General features: G+C 40.1%; 1 protein-coding gene across 4 annotated transcripts in view; it reads right to left on the minus strand.

Moving 5' to 3' along the window:
- Window positions 1-17,176, minus strand: part of ap2a1 (adaptor related protein complex 2 subunit alpha 1) — a 33,028-nt gene extending 15,852 nt beyond the window's left edge. For all 4 annotated transcript variants that reach the window (XM_076082348.1, XM_076082347.1, XM_076082346.1 and 1 more), the window contains exons 1-7: window positions 16,355-17,176; window positions 12,268-12,479; window positions 2,312-2,505; window positions 1,998-2,127; window positions 1,716-1,817; window positions 838-1,097; window positions 260-428 (exon numbers count right to left, since the gene is read on the minus strand). In XM_076082348.1, coding sequence (XP_075938463.1) covers window positions 260-428; window positions 838-1,097; window positions 1,716-1,817; window positions 1,998-2,127; window positions 2,312-2,505; window positions 12,268-12,479; window positions 16,355-16,421 — 1,134 coding nt within the window. In that variant the 5' untranslated portion in view covers window positions 16,422-17,176. The remainder of the gene's footprint in view (window positions 1-259; window positions 429-837; window positions 1,098-1,715; window positions 1,818-1,997; window positions 2,128-2,311; window positions 2,506-12,267; window positions 12,480-16,354) is intronic.
- Window positions 17,177-21,637: the final 4,461 nt, after the last annotated feature.

A 21,637-nucleotide genomic window follows, 5' to 3' on the forward strand; every position in this document is an offset into this window, starting at 1 on the left:
GCAAACACCGTGGCAGCTGGGCACTCAGTTGCTCATTGCAGTTTGTTACGCCCTTCACCACAACGCCCCTGCATGCAAGGCAATAATGTTGCCAGTAAACAGGTAATGATCAGTTAACAAGGGTCGGCTGTCAGTTAGAATTTCTTTTTGTAACTAGCATCCCTACTATAGTGTATTGTTGTGAAGTGGAAATGTACAGGTAGCACTGTGTAGCCTGGTACAAGTCACACTGCAAAGTGTTCCAAGTGTGAGACACCACCTTGAGGGCGTTGATGACGGTCTCGATGTGCGTCTTGACGGCTTCATGGGAAAACTCGGAGCTGGCCAGAGTACACATGCTCTCCAGAGCTAGGTAGCGCAGGTTAGTCTCTCTGTGCTGCAGGAACTGGCCCAGCTGATTACAGGCTCGCACCAGCAGGTTTGGCTCACTGTGGAACAGAGACCAAGACTTACTTCACTGGCAGCTGGGAAAAACTCTCTGTGTCATCAGATCAGTTAGGACTAAGCAAGAACGGCTGAAATTTGAATTCACTGACCACAATAACAAAAATAATTTTTATACAGTAAAAGAAAGATCTATAAAATGTATTTTTAACAGTTAGTCATACTGAATTAATGCAACAAGTGTGAACATGCATTTGAAAACCCACCATAACGAACCTGTAAGATTTTAGTTTCATCAACATCAATCCTAATTTGTTTTAAAAACCCTACAATAACTGTCTATCTTTTCTGTATTTTAAATGCTATTTCTTTCCTGACAGACACACATGTGGCCCATCATAATACTCAAGGTCTTCTTTGAATATTTGAATACCTTTTGCTCAGAATACTCACCTGTCATAGTGGATTATCAGTGAGATAGCCTCAAACAAGATAGCATTTTTGGCATTGGAGTGCTGCACCTTCTTGGACTTGGGTGGCTCCTGGGCCTTATTGAGGATGGTCTCCAGACACTCTACCAGCCTGCCTTTGACAGCGCCATCTTCTGGTGGAGGGTAGCACTGCAGCAGGCGCAGCAGTTTGCAAGAGAGCCACGGTGCTGGGACAAAGTAGTAAGTGTAATCCTGTAAATCGGTGGAGGCCGACGACACAATCTGGAGAGACAACAGAATTTTTCTTAGGATTTATTATGGCCAGGCAAAACTGAACCCATGCAAGACACTGCTTAACTGTCTTGGCAAAATGCAGCTTACTACATAAAGGAAGCCCAGAAATGAGCAGAATTTACCATATCCACTGTAGGAAACATGGGAATCGAGTCAGGTTGCAAATGTTTTTTTGGCTTAAAAATGAATTGTTTTAAAACACTGTTTTTTTGACACTGAAGTGCACAAACATCACTCTCTTGGTAATAAGCAAATCAGTGGTCTACACATGGGAAGCCTAACTTTAACATATATTCTTTGATCTTGTTTGAGTGCATCAGAATTTCATAGAAAATAGTGCTGTCAATGCTTTACAAAACATTTTGGATTGACAGGAATGTATGCTGTCAGTGAGGAACGAGACAATCTAAACACCTTAGAGAATCTATTTTGTGATACTATGAAAACAAACGACTCAGAAGCCCCGAGTGGTGAAGAGAATACATTAACAGAAAAGCATGAAGAATAACTGGATTCTTCATAATGTCCACAATCATTTTTCAAAATTCTCTTTACAATCGATTGGTCATGACACACGCGCACACACACGCACACACACACACTCACCCTGCTAAGTCGGGAAACGGCCAGGGAAACACATGTCTTGAACTCATCTGGATTCTTCTGGCTCAGACAGGTGATCAAAGAGATCGCTGCTGTCACCACACCCTAAACCAAAGGACACACAAGTTTCAACCTTCAACACATAATAAATGTGTTAGCTAATCAACATCGGTCTTGATGATATAAATCATTTAATCTCTTTAACAACTCAATGTAAGATGCACACAGAAACAGGCACAACAAGGCTGCATCATGTAACTACACTCTTCTGAAATGTGTGCTCACCATGTGTTGGTCATTGAGCAGGTGCACCACGCGCGATGTCCACTCACCCATCAGCACCAAGTCAGGAGAGGTCTTATAGAGCCGCAGCAGACACAGGGCCGCTGACTGTTTCACACTGTCCATCGTATCACTGTGGTGCATCACATTCATATTACCAGCAGCCAAGGGAAGTCACAGTGATGTAAAGCGACATGATAGAAAACTGTCTTGGATTCATCACTTACAGCAAGTCATGACAAAGAAAAACAGGACAACAGGGGATGGTTTCCATTACATTTACTTCCTCGAGCCTCTAAAGCAGAAGTAACACTCACCCAGCAACCAGGATCCGAGGGATCTCACTGGCGAAGGCCTCGGCCATCTCGCGGCTTCCCACGTTGGCGATGCAATGAAGCGCCAGGCACATGAAGGTGGGGTTGCGGCTGGACAGGTCATTCTTGATGGCGTTGTTGATCAGACGTATCAGCTCACTGTTGCTGTTTACCAGCACTGAGATGAACAGGTAGCCCTGGAGTAACAGAGAACAAGAGAGCAATGACACCAATGAGAACAGTGAAGACATCAAACCCCAGAGCAGGGATAGAAATACAGTGTTCATCGGCTGAGCACTGAGCAATATCATCTTGTTCATATTGATAATACATGTAGACAATCAGTGTCCGGTTCATTAAAACTAAAGTGGTCTAGTAGAACAGTCCTTCATGACGGGTATAATGTTCAGATGTTTTCGAGAGGTGTTGACTCAAATGATAACTTTGGTAGCTGTAGTCGTGCTGCTGTTGAACTGAACTGGATTTCAGACAGATGTTTCTTATACAAACATAGTTAACCTTCACTGATTTTAATAGAGTAGATTAACCCCATCCAGCCCCAGCCAATACCACAACAACCCCCATCACTACAGTCCCCACACCATGAGCCTATGCAGACTGGATCGCTGTAACCAGTAGGTGGCACCAAAACATTAGAGTCACTAAGTATTCAAATCTGTAGCTGAGATTAAATATGTCAAGTCAGAGCTTTGGTATGACAATACATTTCCTACAATTCCTACAAAATGGATTGTATTTGTCGTATTGACAGAAACTGCAGCCTCCACAATGACCATGAAGCTGAATCAACTCCTCTAAAACACAACATTAGAACCTTCATGAAGGTGTGACTTATTTCAGGGAAGATCTGTCACCTTTGACTAACTGCCAGATGATGGATGATGAGAAAGAGAAACGGGAAAGACAGTTATAACAAAGGTCCCGGGCTGGACTCGAACCAGCGACATTGCAATTCATGGTCACCGTAGGATGCAACAACTGTATTAGTTGAAGTTGGATGGACTTTAGGTGTTCTGGGGAGTTTTTCTCACCAAAATGAATTGCATGCATCTTTGAAGACTAACAGACATGAATGCATTTTCTTCCTCATAAAATATTTGCAAAGCTTTTCCTAAAAGTTTGAAACCTGTATTGTTTACATCTGTGTTTACTAGAAAGCAGTCTTCTCGTTTTTGTGACTGGTGATCGTTTACGTAAAAACCTTTCACTCTTTACTCTACACACTGGAGACAAGCTCCATATTACAATTGCGCAAGATTGTGTAGAAGAGTTAGACTGAGGTCACAGTTCCTATGAAGCATGTTATTGTAACTAGCGTAAATGCTGAGCTTCATTGCACTGGTTTTCATCAATCATGACTGTACCTGGGTGTTCACTTGAACAATAAACTGGACTGGACGGACCACATACACGCACTCTACAAAAAGGGTCAGAGCAGACTATCTGCTGAGGAGACTCAGGTCTTTTGGAGTGCAGGGAGCACTCCTGAGGACCTTCTTCGACTCTGTGGTGGCATCAGCCATCTTCTATGGAGTGGTCTGCTGGGGCAGCAGCATCTCGACAGCCGACGGGAAGAGACTGAACAAACTTGTCAAGAAGGCCAGCAGTGTGCTGGGGTGTCCACTGGATACGGTGGAGGTGGTGGGAGACAGGAGGATGATGGCTAAACTATCATCCCTGATGAACAACACCTCCCACCCCCATGCGGGACGCCCTGGCAGCTCTGTGCAGCTCCTTCAGCCACCGGCTGATTCACCCACGATGTGTGAAGGTGAGGTACCGCAGGTCCTTCCTTCCTGCCGCTGTCAGGCTGCACAACCAGCTGTGCTCCCAGTAGACCACACAACACCAACAACACTATAAATCTGTGCAATAGAAACACACTGTGCAATAAAATACCCTGTCTGTATATATAATATTTTAGTATTTTAGTTCTTTAGTTCCTGTGGATTTTGTACTTTTTTACTAGTTGATATTCTTACTGTTTATTACTTATTTATATTACTTGTTGCTCTTGTTTTTTTGCTCTGTATCTTGTGTGCACTGTCCACTTTGCTGCTGTGATCCTGTGAATTTCCCCACTGCGGGACTAATAAAGGATTATCTTATTATGAATAACTTACAGAAACATTGCATGCATCGTTTCCTCTCCAGCAGTCAAAATGCATTGAACAAAGTTCACAACATGTTTATATCTAACGCACGATTCTGATCAACTCCATATTTATTGGTGTTTAACATTTCAAAAACAACATTTTCAGCGGTTTGTTCCCCGTCCTGCACGGACCTGTACATGACGTAAGATCATCCCTCTTTTGTAGGAAACTTAGTCACATGCAAGTTCAACTACTTCTCCAGATGGTGACTTTATGTTTTGTCTTTTATAATCTTCCATTGTTTGAAAAAGGACACTAATTTGAGAGATTAATATCCATACTGTTATGTGATGTATGAACAAAATTATGACTGACATCCGAGAAAAGCTTTTGAGGGCAAGAGTGTAAGTCATTTTATTGGTTGGCTCATTATCGGCATCCGAAATGCGCAGAAATTGAAACGGCTATGGAAAAAAAACACTGCAAAATACGAAAGTTGCAGATTTGGTGTGGATAGGCTCATAGAGATGGATGGGCTTGAATTTTTAAATGGACGCATGATTTATTCACATAAATTTATTTCGGTCTATAAAGACCTTAAGTCATGCATAGCTTAAACATATAATGTAAACCAAGAAGTCCAATACAGGCTTTTAGTTTAATAAACTACATTTATCATCACATTTTATAATAAATAAACAATATTGGTCATCAGCCACACAGTTGCAATAGCTGCAACCACATGAGTGCAACGATGCCTCCCACAAGAGTCTGCGACAAAAGGTTCCAGAGTTTGGCCATGGTACGCAAATCCATTTAGAAGTTATGCACCTCTCTCTGGCACGACACCAACACACTTCATCTATATGCCACATTTCAGCCTCCTAGGGCAGAAACTGTGGCCGTCAAAGGGAGGGGTGATTTTTGTGGTCCGACTCACAAAGTGAGCTTTAGAGCAGCTGGTTGTAGACAGACAGAAACATTCGTTATCGTTGAGCTTTGTGGAACATGCGAAGAGACGGATTCTACTGGACCGTGGCATCTGCCAGTGCAGCTCGGTTTACAATCTCATGAATTGTTTGCCTTAAAATTAGTCAATCATTTTTACTGGGTAAATGTATTTATACAACCACAGGGTTAAACATTTTAAAAGCTTTAAAATACATTTGGTTCATGGCTGCTATCCTAAGGAACAACTACACAACTCTCAGACAGCGCACTCTCAGACAGTGTCCACTTGTCTTAGGAGAAGTTCTGCTGTCTTTGTTGGTACAGCAGTCAGCTCTACTAATAAAGATCCTGACTCAACATTATTTAGCTTACTCAACATTTCCTGTTCCTGAGAAAATGGTCCGCCACATAGAATCAGGAAATAGTCCCAGTGGCTGAGGTATTTGTTCTGCTTTAACATTTAGAACATAAAACCATGTGTGCATCTTTTAAATGGCATTCAAAGTGGCACATTCATTTAGAATCATAATTAAAGAGGTACTGCACACCTAAATATGTTTAATGAATTGTAACCTAAATGATATGTCCTTTGAAGAAAACACATAAATGCTTGTGATAATATTGACTTTCATTGACTTGTATTTTATATATCTATCTATCTAATCCGTCTATTTATTTATGTACGTATTTACTTTAGTTTGTTTAATAAAAGAACACGGTATAGACCTGTTCTATAGGAAAGGGAACCTTAAATGACTTCTGTTGTGATATGCAGCTATATAGAAAACAAAATTAACTCCACCTTCAAGGGGGTGCCGTTGGGGGGGCGGGGCGCCCCCCTAATACAATGGTAGGGGAAACACTGCATATTAAACCAAACAAAAATCCATCTTCATAAAAACAAGTTGTACAAAAAATAATATATAAACAAGCATATTGAAGCTACTGCAGATCTAAAAACAAACGCATTTAACTTACCAGAGCTGCTGTTCACTATTTAAAGACAAACTCCATCCTCCTTTCTTTGTTAATAAAGAGTTTAATCTCACGGTTGTTCAGTACATCCGTGTGTTTTAGTTCCAGTAAGAAGTCCTTCTCCATTCATGGATGCCAGTGAAGACAGTCGAGCCTCCCCAGTTGTATTTCTTGAATACGTTTTAATGCGTTTGAGGGCTCAAAATGTCAGAGGCAGCAGATATTGGGATTGTCACCGCCCAACATGTCAGGCTAGCCCACTGACCAATCACGTATGGCGAGGCCAGCTAGAAGGCTCTGGCACGTCAAAGAATACGCCCAACATGTCAAACTAAAGATCTGATTGGTTGAAGACTATGACAATCAACAACATCGTCCCCATTCACTTAAACTGTAAAGGGATTCACTTGTGAGTCTGCAGGCCTCGGCCTCTCTTCTTACCTAGAGACACAGAGGTGAAATCTGATTGGATAAAAGCTCTACTTAAAACAAGCTGCACTGGAAGCAGAGCAACTGAGGAAGACAGTAGCTGTGCAATGAGAAAATAAGATTATGGGAAAAATATTTTTATAAATTATAATACATGTAGTGTATTTAAGAAAAATGATTAAATTATAAAATAGCTATAACTTTGTGATTCTGTTTAGGCCAGCAGAGAAGGCTTAGCTGGCCCTGACGGCCCACCACTGCAGCTTCGGAAATACACGAGGGCAAAGGGCAAAACTGCCTCTAAGAAATATAATTTTGCACCCCGATATCACTAGGAGAGGGGCAAAAAATGCCCCCGAACTTTCTAAACGAATAAATAAATGGAGCGCTTCTTAATCAGACCTGTGACTGCGGTCAACTCAGCAGACGCTTAAATGTTAGTGCACCTATATGCTGAAATTCACGGTAAACTCATTCAAACGGCACAGATCGGGAGCGAGCGAAGGACTTTGAAAGTTAACGGAAAGATTAACATGAGACAACATCCGGTTTCTTCAGACGAACATCCGGTTTTCAGAATAAGATGCCAACAAAGTACACATATTGCATCATGGAAATTAGATTAAATGAATTATATTCACATTAAGTATAAAACATGCTGCATCTCGTGAGTTAAAGGGAAAATACACCTAAATTGTGCGTAAAGTGTCTTTATTCTTTGATTTGAGGGTTGCTGGAAATGAATAATACCTGACTGACAGTCAATTAAGATATTTTACTGAGTAAAAACTCTGAACTGAATTTGTACCTTCAAATGGCACATTTTTAAATTTTTAAGGTGCTATAAAAATGTTTTTCTCAAAAATTCCACACAATGACTAATGCATAAGTTCAGGACAAAAATGGGTAATATCACAATATTTGAGGTGCTACAAAAATATCTTTCTCAATAATTCCATACAATGACTGATGTAGATGTAATCAAGGCATCGTTGACTTAATAATTGTTAATAGTTGTTTAAAAAAAATGTAATAACAAATAACCACAAAGAAATAACAATAAAATTGAATATGATTGTCTGATTTATGTTTGTTTTTTGTTAAATAAATCTAAGAAAACACTTTGAATCTGTAGACTACTGCTAATAGTCTTATTATTGCCATTTGATGACAATTGCTCATATACTGTAAGCCTAAATAAGTATATTTATTATTTTGAACAAAGGTTAAATGTTATTTCACAAGTTTCAAAAAGTGCCCCCAATTTTTTGAAAATGCCCCTGGATTTCAGTCAGTGGGGGCAAAAATTGCCCCCAAAAACATATGTAAATTTCCTACCCTGCGCCACTGTAAGTACTCATATACAGTAGGTACTCGGTATCAGCAAGTAGTCAAATGTAAGTATTCTTACTTGGTTGGTGCATCCCTAATATTTATAAAGATCCGCTTTCATGGGTTGAAAATGGCTCAACATGCCATCTTCTATATAAATCAGCCGATGGAGCAATCAATAATGATAGTTTGTAAAACCTCCATTCTGTCGACCTCTAATGTGTTTTGAATACATGTTCAACTCGGACGATAGGCCCAAGTATTTGTTTCCATCAATTTTATGCAGAAAAGTACCACCATTCTATGTTATAGCTGAAGAATTAGATTTGGATTTGAGGCTCTGTCTTGTACCAAAGACTATGGTGTAAGATTAAGTTTTAATAAGTCATTTGTGAGATGAGAGCCACTTTCATATAGAGTTCAAATCAGATTGTAGGGCAGTTTGAATTTGCGATTAATTAGGTTTCAATGTGTATATCACCTTGTCATCTGCATATAAAAGAACTGAGCAGTTATAGCTAATTAATGGGAGGTCATTAACAAAAGAAGTGGTCCAAAAGAAGAACCTTGGGGCACATCTTTATGTTGGGTAAAAAAAGTCAGATTCTCTCTCTTGTTCCAGAGTCCATTGTGTAAATAGGAGTTACACCATAGTAATGCATTTTGAAATAGGCCAATAGCATGATAGCTGATCACGGTCTCTAAAAGGAGATAGTGATCAACTCTCAAAAGCCTTTGTGAGATCAATAATAAATGCCCATGTGACAGCAGTAGCTGTAGAGTGATACGATCTACATCTAAATTGGAATATGTGCTGAAATATTATTGGTCCTGACATAATGTGACAGTTGGTTATAAATACATTTTTTCAAACAAATTCTTTGTATGGGTCTGAAGTTATTAGGGTCGAGGATATCTCCTTCTTTACGGAGTGGAGTGATGAGTCCACACTTCCAAATAGCTGGTAACTAGTACGTAAATAAGGACGGGTTCATTAAATAAGCAAGTGGTAACATCATGTTATGGGAAGCAAATTTGATAAATCTGGATCTTCATCATCTAGTCCAACACCATTACTAACACTACATTTTTCATACTACTCTGAACGTCAACTGGTGATATTTTCTGACTGTAAAGTTGCTGTGGCAGGGTAGAATATTGCCGATGCTGCCAATATAGGTCAGGAGACCGTAAGGAGCTTCTGCAGCAACTCAGCTCACCAATATGGCTCGCTAACAGGACAGCAAACAGCAAACTATTTCTCAGGCAGAGGAAGCAAGAGCGGGCCTGACAGACACCTGATTAGCTCACTATGTGCTGCTAACCCAAAGCACACAGGTTTAGAGTCAGCGGCTACAACGAAGTCTGCAAGCTAACCTTAAAAGCAACAGAGACAAAGCAAGTTAGTGCTGAGCTACTAACTCGAAGAGAACAACTAGAGCAACCGGCTTTCCTCAAATCTATATTTATAAAGTTATAAAATGCACTTATAGCTGAATGCAGAGTTATTTTCCTTCCTCCAGAGAAAGAGGCTGGATTAAGGCCTCTCAGGCTGGATCCACTTCTTCAGGCAATCACCCCAGAATCTCAGGTAGGAGATTTTATATCTCATTCTGTATTTTTGTATAGCGTGATTCTCGCTTGTGTGATAGAGTGGGAGTGTCTGAGGTCGCCTCAACAGAATCCATGCTTGTGGCAGAGGAGGAGAGAGGGTGATTGGCATTAGCTGATAAAAAACAAAAAATTTGTAATGGGGTAATGATTCAGATTGACAAGAAGAACCAGCTGTGGTGTTAAAGAAAATTCTGGTGCTTTGCTCTATGGACCAAATAATGTGGAAGATCAGAGTATTTTCATCAGAATTCTATACTCGGAAGTCAAACTTTGTTTTTGCTTCTCTTTATACATCTAGGCCACCACCGAGTGGAGCTAACAAAGGATTCCCTCCCCCCATGGACTGGGTAACGCATCACACACTTTGCTCTGACTGAACACATATTTTCAGAGAAAGACAAAGACACCAAATGGCTGAGGTATTTGGTTGAGCCATATTTGTAGTTATATCCCGTCAGTCGTGCTGTTTTGTAGGCAATGCCACCTCAAGTCTTTGCGTCTCAAGCGCACAAATTCATGTGAACAGCGGATTAATTACACACATTATGAAATAAAGTTCTACTGCCAATCATTATCGGCCAATATTCAGTCAAATATGCGATCAGGAGATTGGCATTAATGCTTTCTAGTCCCCGGTCCCTGATAATGCTACATTGTGAACAATATATTTGTATTGAAGTAGACAGGAGCAGAGCTAGTAACGTTGGCAGCACCAGTGCTAACAGCTAACGTGCGGAGGTTCCTTTCAGCTACATTATGATGCGTTCAGGCTCTGCTTCATTAAAAATGAGAACTAGGAAGGTAAAATATTACATCATCATGATACGTTTAAATGCAATCTTGTAAAATGTAGTTTTTGTTGAGAAACTTGAATCAATACAGAAGAATATGTTTTCACAGCAATATAAAATAGATATTAGAAAGCATTAATATCAGAAATATTCTAATTCTAATAACGACATCTGCGTCTCCAACATCGCCATGCTTCAAAATGTTGTGCCTGCATCTCCACAGACCAAAATCGGTTTGGACCTGAAACAGTCTGGGTTAGGGAGTGAAGTACTGCAAGTATAAAAAACAGTATATCTACCAGCTGATGGCGACAGCAGCATGATACTTTGAGTGTTTGTTATGGCGGCCAGTATGTGGGGGATGACACACAGGTCAATGATCTCCTATTCTGTCAGCTCTGAGTCAACAAACTTGGATCTGGTTTGGTTCAACGTAGCAAGAGTTCTCACAACAACAAATTCTATATGATAAAACACACACTGTATATATAAAACCAGTAAATTCAACATATCTTAAGAAGATAAACAGTTCTTGAGTTTGGCCATGGTACGCAAATCCATTTAGAAGCTCTGCGTCTTTGTTCTAGGCCACTCTCTCTGCCACACCCCTTGTCAATTGGCATGAACACAGACATACTTGACCTAGGAGGCTGAAATTTGGTTCTGATTAATACCAAATCATGTGCTGGTGCGACCAAATGAGAAAGTTGGTGGCAACAGAACTACCAGTGAAAAAGTTAATTTGGACTCCTGTTGAAACTTACTTGCTATTTAACCCTTCTGTTGATGTGTGGACTATAGTTTTTACTCTGTAATGTATTGTTTTGATTTTGTATTATTGTGAATCAATGTGCATTTGACATTTGAATTTACTTCCTTCTTGGCCAGAACGCAATCACGAAAGAGATTTTTCCTCAAAGGATTTTATCTGGTTGGAAGAGCAGCTGTGGCGTGTCAGAGGTAGAGCGGGTCCAATCGGAAGATCGGCCGTTTGATCCCGGCTCCTCTGGTCCGGATGTAGAAGTGTCCTTGGGTGAGATACTGCACCCCAAATTGCTCCCGAAGGCTCTGCCATCAGTGTATGAATTGTGTAAATGGGCAAATGATGACATGCAGTTTATAGCGCTTTGAGTGACTAGAAAATAACTATACAAAGGCAAGCCCAGTTATCATTTACAGATTAAATTAAATGAATGAAGTCATGCTACATGAGTACTCCAGAAAAACAAAGTGTTCAAATTGAATGATTATATCGTTGAATTTTTTCTTTATTATACGACAGGCACCGGGAGTTTATCCACCCTTTTTTTCATGGCGACCACGCCCACCGCCATTATTTGAGACCAGGCTTTTGTTTGAGAAAATATGGTATGAGTGTTGCACAACAGAAGTGGTATAAAATGACAATCATCCAATTGCGTGATCGTGACAGCCCTGCTTAAAGGTAAAACACTTGATTTGTAGGCTGTTACGAGTCTAATATGGGGCGGTTGATCACAGGTGGAGGAGTGAATAATACATTTGTCATAATTGTAGGTAAGGTGCATTGATGTGTTAATTTTGAGCATTTATGAAAACGATAATATATATAGATGTTTTACAAAGCAAGAACCACAAGGACATGACAAATTTAAACACTAAAGTCTAGTGGAATATTTGGCCAAAACTGATGACTTGAGTCAACTTTGAAAATTGTGTTTTACATCAACCAATCAATGCTGTAAACACACACAACAAGCGGAAGACTTACGATCTGTTTCTCGGTGTACTTGTTGGAGCTCAGCAGGTTGACTGCCTCCATGTGTCCAAAGTCAATGTCATGTCCAAGCAGGAAGATGAAGAGTAGCTTGCAGACATATTTCTTCTTGCTGTAGCCATCGAGAGCCTTGTCCCCTTTAAACTTGGAGCGAATGTTGGCCAGCTCTTTATTGATCCGTTTGATCTCGGCTTCCTTGCTCTTACCTGACAGGGGAAAGAAAGTAGGGCCGTGTCAGAATTTTAAAACAGACATGATGGACTCCATATTTTTCTAGAATCAAAAAAGAAACCATCTGGAAACCAAGTGCTCAGGGTGAGAATGTCTTCCATCATTTTCAGTAAGTCAATATCTGTCGTATTTGTCTGACTTTTATCTGATTAACTGATTGTTTCATAACTCCACAACAGTGCCACAAAATGCCAACATTTCTGAATAGCTTCAAAATCAACTAGATGCATGCTAACAAGAAGAAATAGTTAGCTGCCCCACTGGTCGTGACTTCAAGTTCTGAACCCCAAGTTGGCATAATAGCTGGATTCACTAAGCTGCGAGGCCAACAAATTGCATCTTTTCTCTCCCCTCACTCTGTCAAAACAGCAAAGAGCAAAGTACAATACAAGGTTTCACAATTCTATTTTCAGTCCATTTCCATTTCAAACATGGCTGGCTGCAGATCAAATGGCTGGCTGCTCTGAATTTGTGCAAATTCAGAGCTACAAAGTGCGTCCATTTTGGTTGCACAGGCAACCAAAGTTAGTTGGTCTCTGTAGATAAACCACACATTAAATTACTCCACTCTCGTACAAACGTGATAGGTAGCTGTCAACAATTGCCCGTTAATGGGTTAACCAACAAGAACCTATTTGACCTGTTACACAGGTCAGTCTAACAGTTGATTTACACTCCATAGCCTGGGTTCATTTATGGTCTACGCATTTATAGAATTATATCACATTGGTTATATATCTATATATCTATATATATATATATATATCGATAGATTATATATAGATATATATATATATAGATATAGAGATATATATAGATATAGAGATATATATATATATATATATATATTTAAATTGGTTAACATATTAAGCTGTTCAGACAAGACGCACCGTGGCAAGCTCAGCAGCCCAGGACCGGCAGACGGGTGTGTGTCCCTGTTCGTACTTACAGATATCAGCTTTATTTTACCGTTTGACTTTCAGCTCAGTGTTTAGTTGTTGCTGATGAAAACCCAACATTTCCTGATTTCTCTGCTTCACAACAAAAGTTTTAAAATGACAAAATAACTTATTGTGCAGAATTTATAGGAAACAAAATGTGTTTATCACCAAATTAGCAGAGCTTTGTTAGCGGCTATTCTTCAATAATAACAAGTTTCCTAATACTGCAGGGATTAAAGCACATTTTTATTGTTAAGAATATAGCAAATTAAATGTGGTCATCCAATGTTTTACAGCTTTTCCTCTGACAGGAGAACATAATATAACAGAGTTGGCGTTTCCCTTTTACAGACGTGGACTCGCCCCTGGGACTACCTACTCTGCGAGCTCAGCGGTGGAACTACTCTATCCCCCCAGTCTACCTACGTACCCTTCGTACAGAATAGTGAGGCGGAATAATCCCACCTTAAACAGGCTGTGAGACAGGGGCTTAAGAGAGAGTATGTTTGTGTATGACAGAAAGAGCCCAAGGCCCTAGACCTGACCACTCACTATATTATAATCTGTTTAAAAAAGCATCGTTTCACATTGTTGAACTCCAAGCAGTCATATTGTTCTCCCTGTTACTTTAAGCACATTGTTATTTATACAAATTGTCTATTGCCAAAGCATTTATTTGTTTTGATGTTTTTAATGGTTTTATGTGAAGCACTTTGAATTGCCTTGTTGTTGAAATGTGCAATACAAATAAACTTGCCTTGCCTTTATCAGTAATACAGTTAAGACAATGTGTTGTGTTGCATGTTGATTAAGTGGGGCTCCTATTTTTTTTACTGGAGCTCTTAAAAATAGGAAGCATCAGTGCTCCTGGTAGAAAACAGTCAACATGAAGCGTTAGACAGTGAACTGCAGTTTGGCTGCATGGAGCCACTGCAGACGGCTGCATAAATGAGGGCACATCTGTGGAGTGAGATGTGCAATTGAAAAGCCGTACAGTTTAGTCCTCAGGACCCGAGCCAAGTTCCCGTGTCTTGCTTGCCACCTGCTGATTAAAGTAAAAGGGTTTGCACCGAAGCTAGCGACAACTTCAGCCCACACTTTCCCACCGGGCCGAAGAACTTTTCTGATGGTCGGATATTCGGATCCAGCCCGGCCCTTATTGGAGGATATACTAGTCAGAAAACATGATTTTGTATTAATGTTGCAACAACACTGAAACTATCAACTTTCAACATAAAACTTTGAAAGGTAGTGGTAATCAGATAGACACACAATTGAGGGCTAATCATTTATGTTTTGAAAAGAAAAACACAACGACTAGCTTCCAAAATGACTTGGCGGACATTTCTCAGGCCTAACAGCTTTAAGGAATCATTGTTAAACATCATTTAGTGTCTTAATCTCCAGTAATAGCTATTCTCAATCCAACTGGAAAAATAAAACAAACAAATACCTTGTTTACAAAACAACACGAAACTCCCATCAAACACAATTGTTTAAATGACTGCAATAGCCAAAGAGCAACAAGGCTGGAGGGTGAAAGTACCAGTTTGTGTTTCAATAACTAACAATAACCACAGCAAACTGTCTAATGCTTCAATCATTACTGGGTGCACTGTTGTGCAAAAGCCGCTGTCTTTGTTGGAGGTATTATGGTCGGTAGCTACAGTAAAAAAATGTACAAAGTAGAGTAAAACCTTTATAGATTAATAAGCACATGTAGATAGTTCCACTTTGGATCCAATTGCAGGTTGGCAAAAGAAAACTGGCAAAAACCTTTGCTAAACTAAGTCCAATAAACACCTATACATTCTTTCATTTCTTCTCACTGCTCTGTATAGGCTTGGGTGATATTATATACTGAGACTAAATACATTTGTCAACAGCCAGACAAAGTGCCATACTGTCCCATCTAACCCTTTCTCATTGTGGGAAACAGTCAGGTATTTAATGCAATGGATTAGCCACACACAGACACTCCTGTCCGCTCCTATTACAGACCAGCCTTTATTTATATGTGCTGCCCACATCAACAGCCATTATATTAATTTAATTTATTAATGTAAAACGTATGATAAACCGGTATCACAATATATAATTACACATACCCTGATGGAGGATATTATGTGCATCATACAGAGTGAAGAGTCTTCTTTAGTGAAGCGATCAACTGATTGAACTACATCAATTTCTCATCATCAATCATTTAGTTTATCAGCCTAATTGCTCTAAACCGCCATCTACAGAAACTAGTTCTGGCCAATGTAGTTGGAATCAATATCTCAATATTAAAAAGGGAACATCTATATTGTAAATGTATGCAGAAATATGACATAATACTAATCCACTTTCTATATTTAACCAATGATGTATTTGATGATGTCTTATTCATTGTACTTGTTGGTGGATTACTGCAGGACCTTCAGGTTCTGCTGCCTTTAGTCTGTCAGAGAGCGGTCTCCTCAGTCAGTTATCATATGGAATGTCATGCTGTCAGTTTCAAATAATGACACATACGCCACTTTTCAATTGTGAAACGAACCTCCGTTTTCAAATGACCTTAGACATCTGGATTTCTAATATCATACAGATGTTTATGGTTTCAATTTGACCAAAGCAACAGCCAACACTCAAAAACTAAAGGCCTCGTTTTCTGCATCATAAACATTGTTTCAGGTGGTGGTAAAATGGTCACGTTACAGGCAACATCTGCTTTACATTAATGATTAGGTAGCAGCTAGTAAAAACGAGGCATCTACAGGCGACAACAGCTCTGTGCTGTGGTGCCCTACATGTCATTCCACTACAGCATGCAAAGGGTTCAACGAGCAACACGGGTAAAGTCAAAGGATACCGTTAGCACTAAATGACTCGAGTCAGTAACAAGAATGAAAGAAAATATCACTTACAATTCCTTATGTCCGAAATGAAAACGGCTAATCCGCGCATTCCATCTCCTTTCGACACAGCCGGCATGTTTGCAGGTTCCGGTCCTCACTCCGGCCTTAACGGTATCGGTAAAACGGACTGACGTCGGTCAGCTCTTTACACCGGACTGGAGTAGCAGATGGCCAACTTGACGTTTAGTAGTAACGTTAGCCAACTACTTTGTAGTTAGAGTCGTTCGCTAACGTTACAGCTTTATGATTGGCTGTTACCTACAAACTCACTGTGTGCCTGCAGGTCGCTAGCTCAGATAGCACTAGATTAGCTGGACGACGGTGGATCAACCAGCAGCAGGATAAGTTAACGTTATCCCTGTTAACTGGCTCGTTTCCGCTGGCTAAGACAAGCTAACGTTATTTCATTCAATCCTTATCTAGCGTTAGCCAACATTAGATGCGACGCACATAACACCTCATGTAAAAATGCACAAGATGTAAAACCACCGACTAGTTGGATGTCTCTCAGACGAAGGCAGTCCAGATGTGTTGGCGAAAATAGTGTCCGAGAATATAACGTTAAGTTACTTCGAGTCAAGCACCGTAGAGCTAGCTTAACAGCTAGCTAGCTGGCTAGCAATATCATTCAAGGACTGGAATACATCACCGGTTGACCGGAATAAAGAAGATGGTCTTAACAGCCAATCAGCAATTTGAAATTACAGCGAAGCTCTATTTACCACGCTCTAAATTTGGTAAATAAAATGTGCTATATAATTGATGTCCGTTCTAATTCTCCAGCCTCCACTCCGCGGATGGATAAGGCTCGTGACAGCAGATCCAACAGCGTGACCGCGCGACGCATTCGCGCACGCGTACGCTTCTTTCCGTTGACTGAGTGCAGACCAGCGCTGATTGGTCCACCTTGCAGTGGCTATGATATCAGAATCAGCGTTATTGTATATATATATATTATTCATATCAGCCCAATACTACTGTGGCTGTCACTGTGCCCAAAGATGCCTGCTCCACCCATGGCCAGGCCACGAACACTTGTATTTTGAAAGCCAAGCACCGGGTATATAGGGCGATAGGGACACTGTATAGAAAGACAGCGGGGGTAGCACGAAGGTTCACGTTCCATCATCTTTGGCATTGAGCTTCGTTTATTGGCCACTGACTGTTGACATGCATCGTCACCATGCTCGTCATCAACGATCAGCTTTTGCAGCAATTGCTGTCTGTTTGACCTTATCAAACACAGTATATGCTTTCAAGTGAGGAGAGCACGCGATTTGTTTTTAAATGTTAATGTCAATAAATACAATCCTTGAATCTTTGCTTAACTGGCGAGATTTTTGAATGAATTAACAAACACAAAGGCACACTCGCTCACCCGATCATAAGTATTGTCAACAAATCTCTCAGGCAATGTGTGTTTCCGAAAGGATGGAAATCAGCCATAGTAACACCCATTTTTAAATCAGGAGATTCAACCTATGTCTCTCACAGGGGCGTCGTTAGGCCTAGCTGAAGCCCCCCTAAAATGTTCTTCAGCCCCCCCAAATAATTTGGCATTATTGGCTTTAAAAAAATAAAATAAAATCTTTTTATTTTGTTGATGTCATTAAATTAAACTATTGTTTCTCACATGGACAAGTTATTTATAACTCTAACATGCTACATATGTGCATGCGTTCTGGTTTGTATGTTTTCTCCCCCTTCAAATTACAATCCAATAGCCTAACATCATACTTTACGATATAAACCCCGGGCACTAGGATTGAACCAATCTATGAACTGTCTGAAACAATGGATATCAGCGGCCCCAAATGGGCCCCAAAAAAAATTGCCCACACATTGTGCGCAAATATGCCACTCCCCTTGGGGCTAAGCCCTCCATTTCTTTGAATCCTAGAAACGCCCCTGTCTCTCATTATCGACCAATCAGTATCCTCCCTGTTGTTTCCAAAATTGCTGAGAAATGTGTTGCAGAGCAACTTATTAAAGACCTCAACAGCTCTCCATATCATCTGCATCCTATGCAGTTTGGTTACAGGGCTAATCTTTTGACTGAAACAGCCAACTGCTTCCTCTTAGAGAATGTGAAGCTTAAAATGGATAAAGGGGGTGTAGTAGCAGCGGTTTTTCTAGCAGCGGTTTTTATTGACCTCAAGAAGGCTTTTGATACAGTTAATCACAATGTCCTGATTAATAAACTGTCAAATTTTAACTTTTCCCGAGAGTCTCTTGCCTTGCTGAAATCCTACCTTGAAGGATGAACCCAGTGGGTGATGTTTCATCATCTACTCTGAGATTGAAGGTGGGAGTACCCCAGGGTTCTATTTTAGGACCTTTATTATTCAGTTAATGATTTGCCGGGTGTCTGCAATGGGTGTGATATTCAAATGTACGCTGACGATACAGTGATTGATTGATAAGCTGCATTTAAACTCACGTCCACAATGACAAATGTATGGCTTGCAGATTCCTGCCTTCACCTGAATGTTAAAAAGACTGTTTGTATGTTCTTCACAAAGAGGGCTTGCAAAGTGTCACCTGAGCCAGATGTTTATGTTGCTGGTGAGAGGCTACAGATAGTGTTAGATTTTAAATATTTAGGATTTTTTATTGATTCTAATCTCTCTTTTAAAAAGCAGGTAAAACATGTGACAAAGGTCTTAAAATGTAATCTCGTGAATTTTAGATATATAAGAAACAGTCTAACCATGCAGGCTGCGAAACTGTATTTCAATGCAAGGATTGTCCCCCATCTGACCTATTGCTTAACCAGCTGGGCACAAGCCAGCAGCACAACATTCAAATCTATTAATATTCTCCATAAACAAGCTCTAAAAACAAAAAGTCACCATCACTGCAATATCCTCATCAAACACCATATCCTGAGTTGGGAGAACCTCATTAAATTCACTGATGTGTGTCTGGTTTTTAAAATTGTACATGGTATGACCCCGCCTCCACTTAGTGTTTAAACAAAGCACTCAAAGCAGACTCACTAGATTTGCTTCAAGAGGTGCTTGTGTCATTTCACATAGGTCAAGCTCTTTTAGCAAATCTACATTCTATGTGAAGGCAGCACACTCGTGGAATGCTCTGCCACCACACATACGCACACAAAACACGTACAAAACATTCAAACATAGCCTTAAGGAATGGCTTGTGGCCAATCAGGCATGCAAGCATGGCTGTCCTGTCTGCTTGTTTCGCCTATATGTGCATTTGTCTTGTTCAGTGTTGCTATTTTCCATTTGAATGTGTCTGTTATGTGCCTCAGTGTTATATATGTGCTTGTAGGTGGTTTTTTTTCTGCCTGACGCATGTTGCAGCCTGTTATGTCTGCTCTGCTCTAGTGTCTTATGTACACTTTTCTTTTGCTTATGTGTATTTGTTTTGTCTATACGTTATTGTCCATTGCATTTTAATTTGAAATTTTGTAATTTTAGGCTGCCTTCAAACATCTGGCTGGGGACAGCAGATGAAAATTAGCCTCTCTGGCTAACTCTGGCTCACTTACAGTGTGACTGTTGATTGGTGTGCATTGTCCCTGCAAAACAAATAAACAAATAAATAAAAATAAAATTTCTGTCTGTCATACAGTGACAGTTTCCTGATCCTTCCTTGTATTGCCATTGTGAATTTGACCAGTTGGCAGTGTGGAAGATCAAGTGCTTTCATCAATAGTTGAATTCCTTTTTTCTTTATCATCTGTTGTTTTTGTGTGGCGTTTTACAAGGCTATATGTATTGCTAATGTACTGCACCTTGGTTAATTCACTGTGAATTTCAACCTTGTGTAAAGGTTACTTGACAGTGAACAAAAAAACGTGATACTACTGTGCATGAATGGATTTCACCTTGACTTACCGTATAATACTGTGAAATATCACTCTAGAAACTCAAACTGGTGAGACTCCCTCCAGCCCCCCACAACCCAAGAAAGATCAAAGTGGACATTCCCATCCAAAGCCTGAGATCGTCTTTTTCATTTAACAGAGATGGATCAATATATAATGGGTCCTCTGAGGGTCACCTTAGTAAATCTTATAGGTAGCCCCTGAGATGAGACTCAGCTTTAGTATATAGTGATGCTTTAAGCATCCATTTGGGCCACACAAACATTAATTGGCAGCATCTGCACTATTTTCTCCTGCAAATACACTCCAGATTCATTGATTGCCAATGTAACATTTATATTTCTGATGTAGTCAAGGTGTTTTCTGCATAGTCCCAGTTTATCAGCAACATGCAAATCTCATGGGGGCTGTATTTGAAAGAACAAAATGAACATTGTTCCATCTTTGTTAAAATGGTGAAAGTAATATTACAGGAGTGCTGGGAACAAGGCGGAGGACAAAGAGCAAGCTTTGGGTGGGTTGGCAAAAGGTATGCAGAGGACATGGGGGTTATTAATATCGAGCTGAGCTCAACAGTAGTTAATCCAGAGGCTGAGCCATGAATACACTTAACACCACTGACAGACATGTGCTTGCTGAAGCTCAATAAGACGGGAAGTAGACTATGAATATATATATCCATATATATCTCAGTATATGTATCCAGATGGCTAAAAATATCCAGAAAATCCAAACAACTGGGACTGCCTTTTCTTTTTCAGAAAAATGCGTAGCCCACATCTTATTATCTGTGAGTTTATTCAGTGTATAGACTGAAGTCTTGGCTCTGCATTAAGAAGAGGAACATCAGGGAACACTTTAATCTGCTCCGATTCGGTTTCACCTCTCATCAGCCTAGATCCTTCAATTCCAACTGTCTAGATATTTTATTCAAAGTAGTCTATTACAAGAACATCAAGGTATGTTAAGTTTATGTGGGTTCTTGCATGTAGGTTTGAATGGAAATGGTCCCTTGTGGCTATATTTACAAGTAGGCTACTATTAAGCTTCAGAGCAGAGGTAAAGGTAATAGTTTAGAATTAAGAGTGACAAGGGCAGTGGAACACTGAAATAAAGGAAGGGTTTCTGTACGATTTGAATAACAAAGTCATTTCAACATAGAAACATACATAGGTCAAGAAAATAGGTGATTTTTAACACCCACACATTGTCAGGTTGAGGAGTCTGTTGTGTTTTCCCGTAATCATTGTTTGTAGGAACAAGACAGGACAAAATGCAAGAAGGCTGGAATTCATACTCTTCATATAAAACATTGATGAACCTTTCAAATTGAGCAAACAGTGCAGATTTCTTTTGTCGGAGAAACTGTATTCACCGATTCACACTCCGAAGCAGAAGGTGACGGTAATGCAACTCATGCCCCGGTTGTCAAGAGC

This window comes from Anarhichas minor, unplaced genomic scaffold (assembly GCF_050575085.1).
Source record: "Anarhichas minor isolate MPS153535 unplaced genomic scaffold, ASM5057508v1 ptg000007l, whole genome shotgun sequence".
In the NCBI taxonomy this organism is placed as follows: Eukaryota; Metazoa; Chordata; class Actinopteri; order Perciformes; family Anarhichadidae; genus Anarhichas; species Anarhichas minor.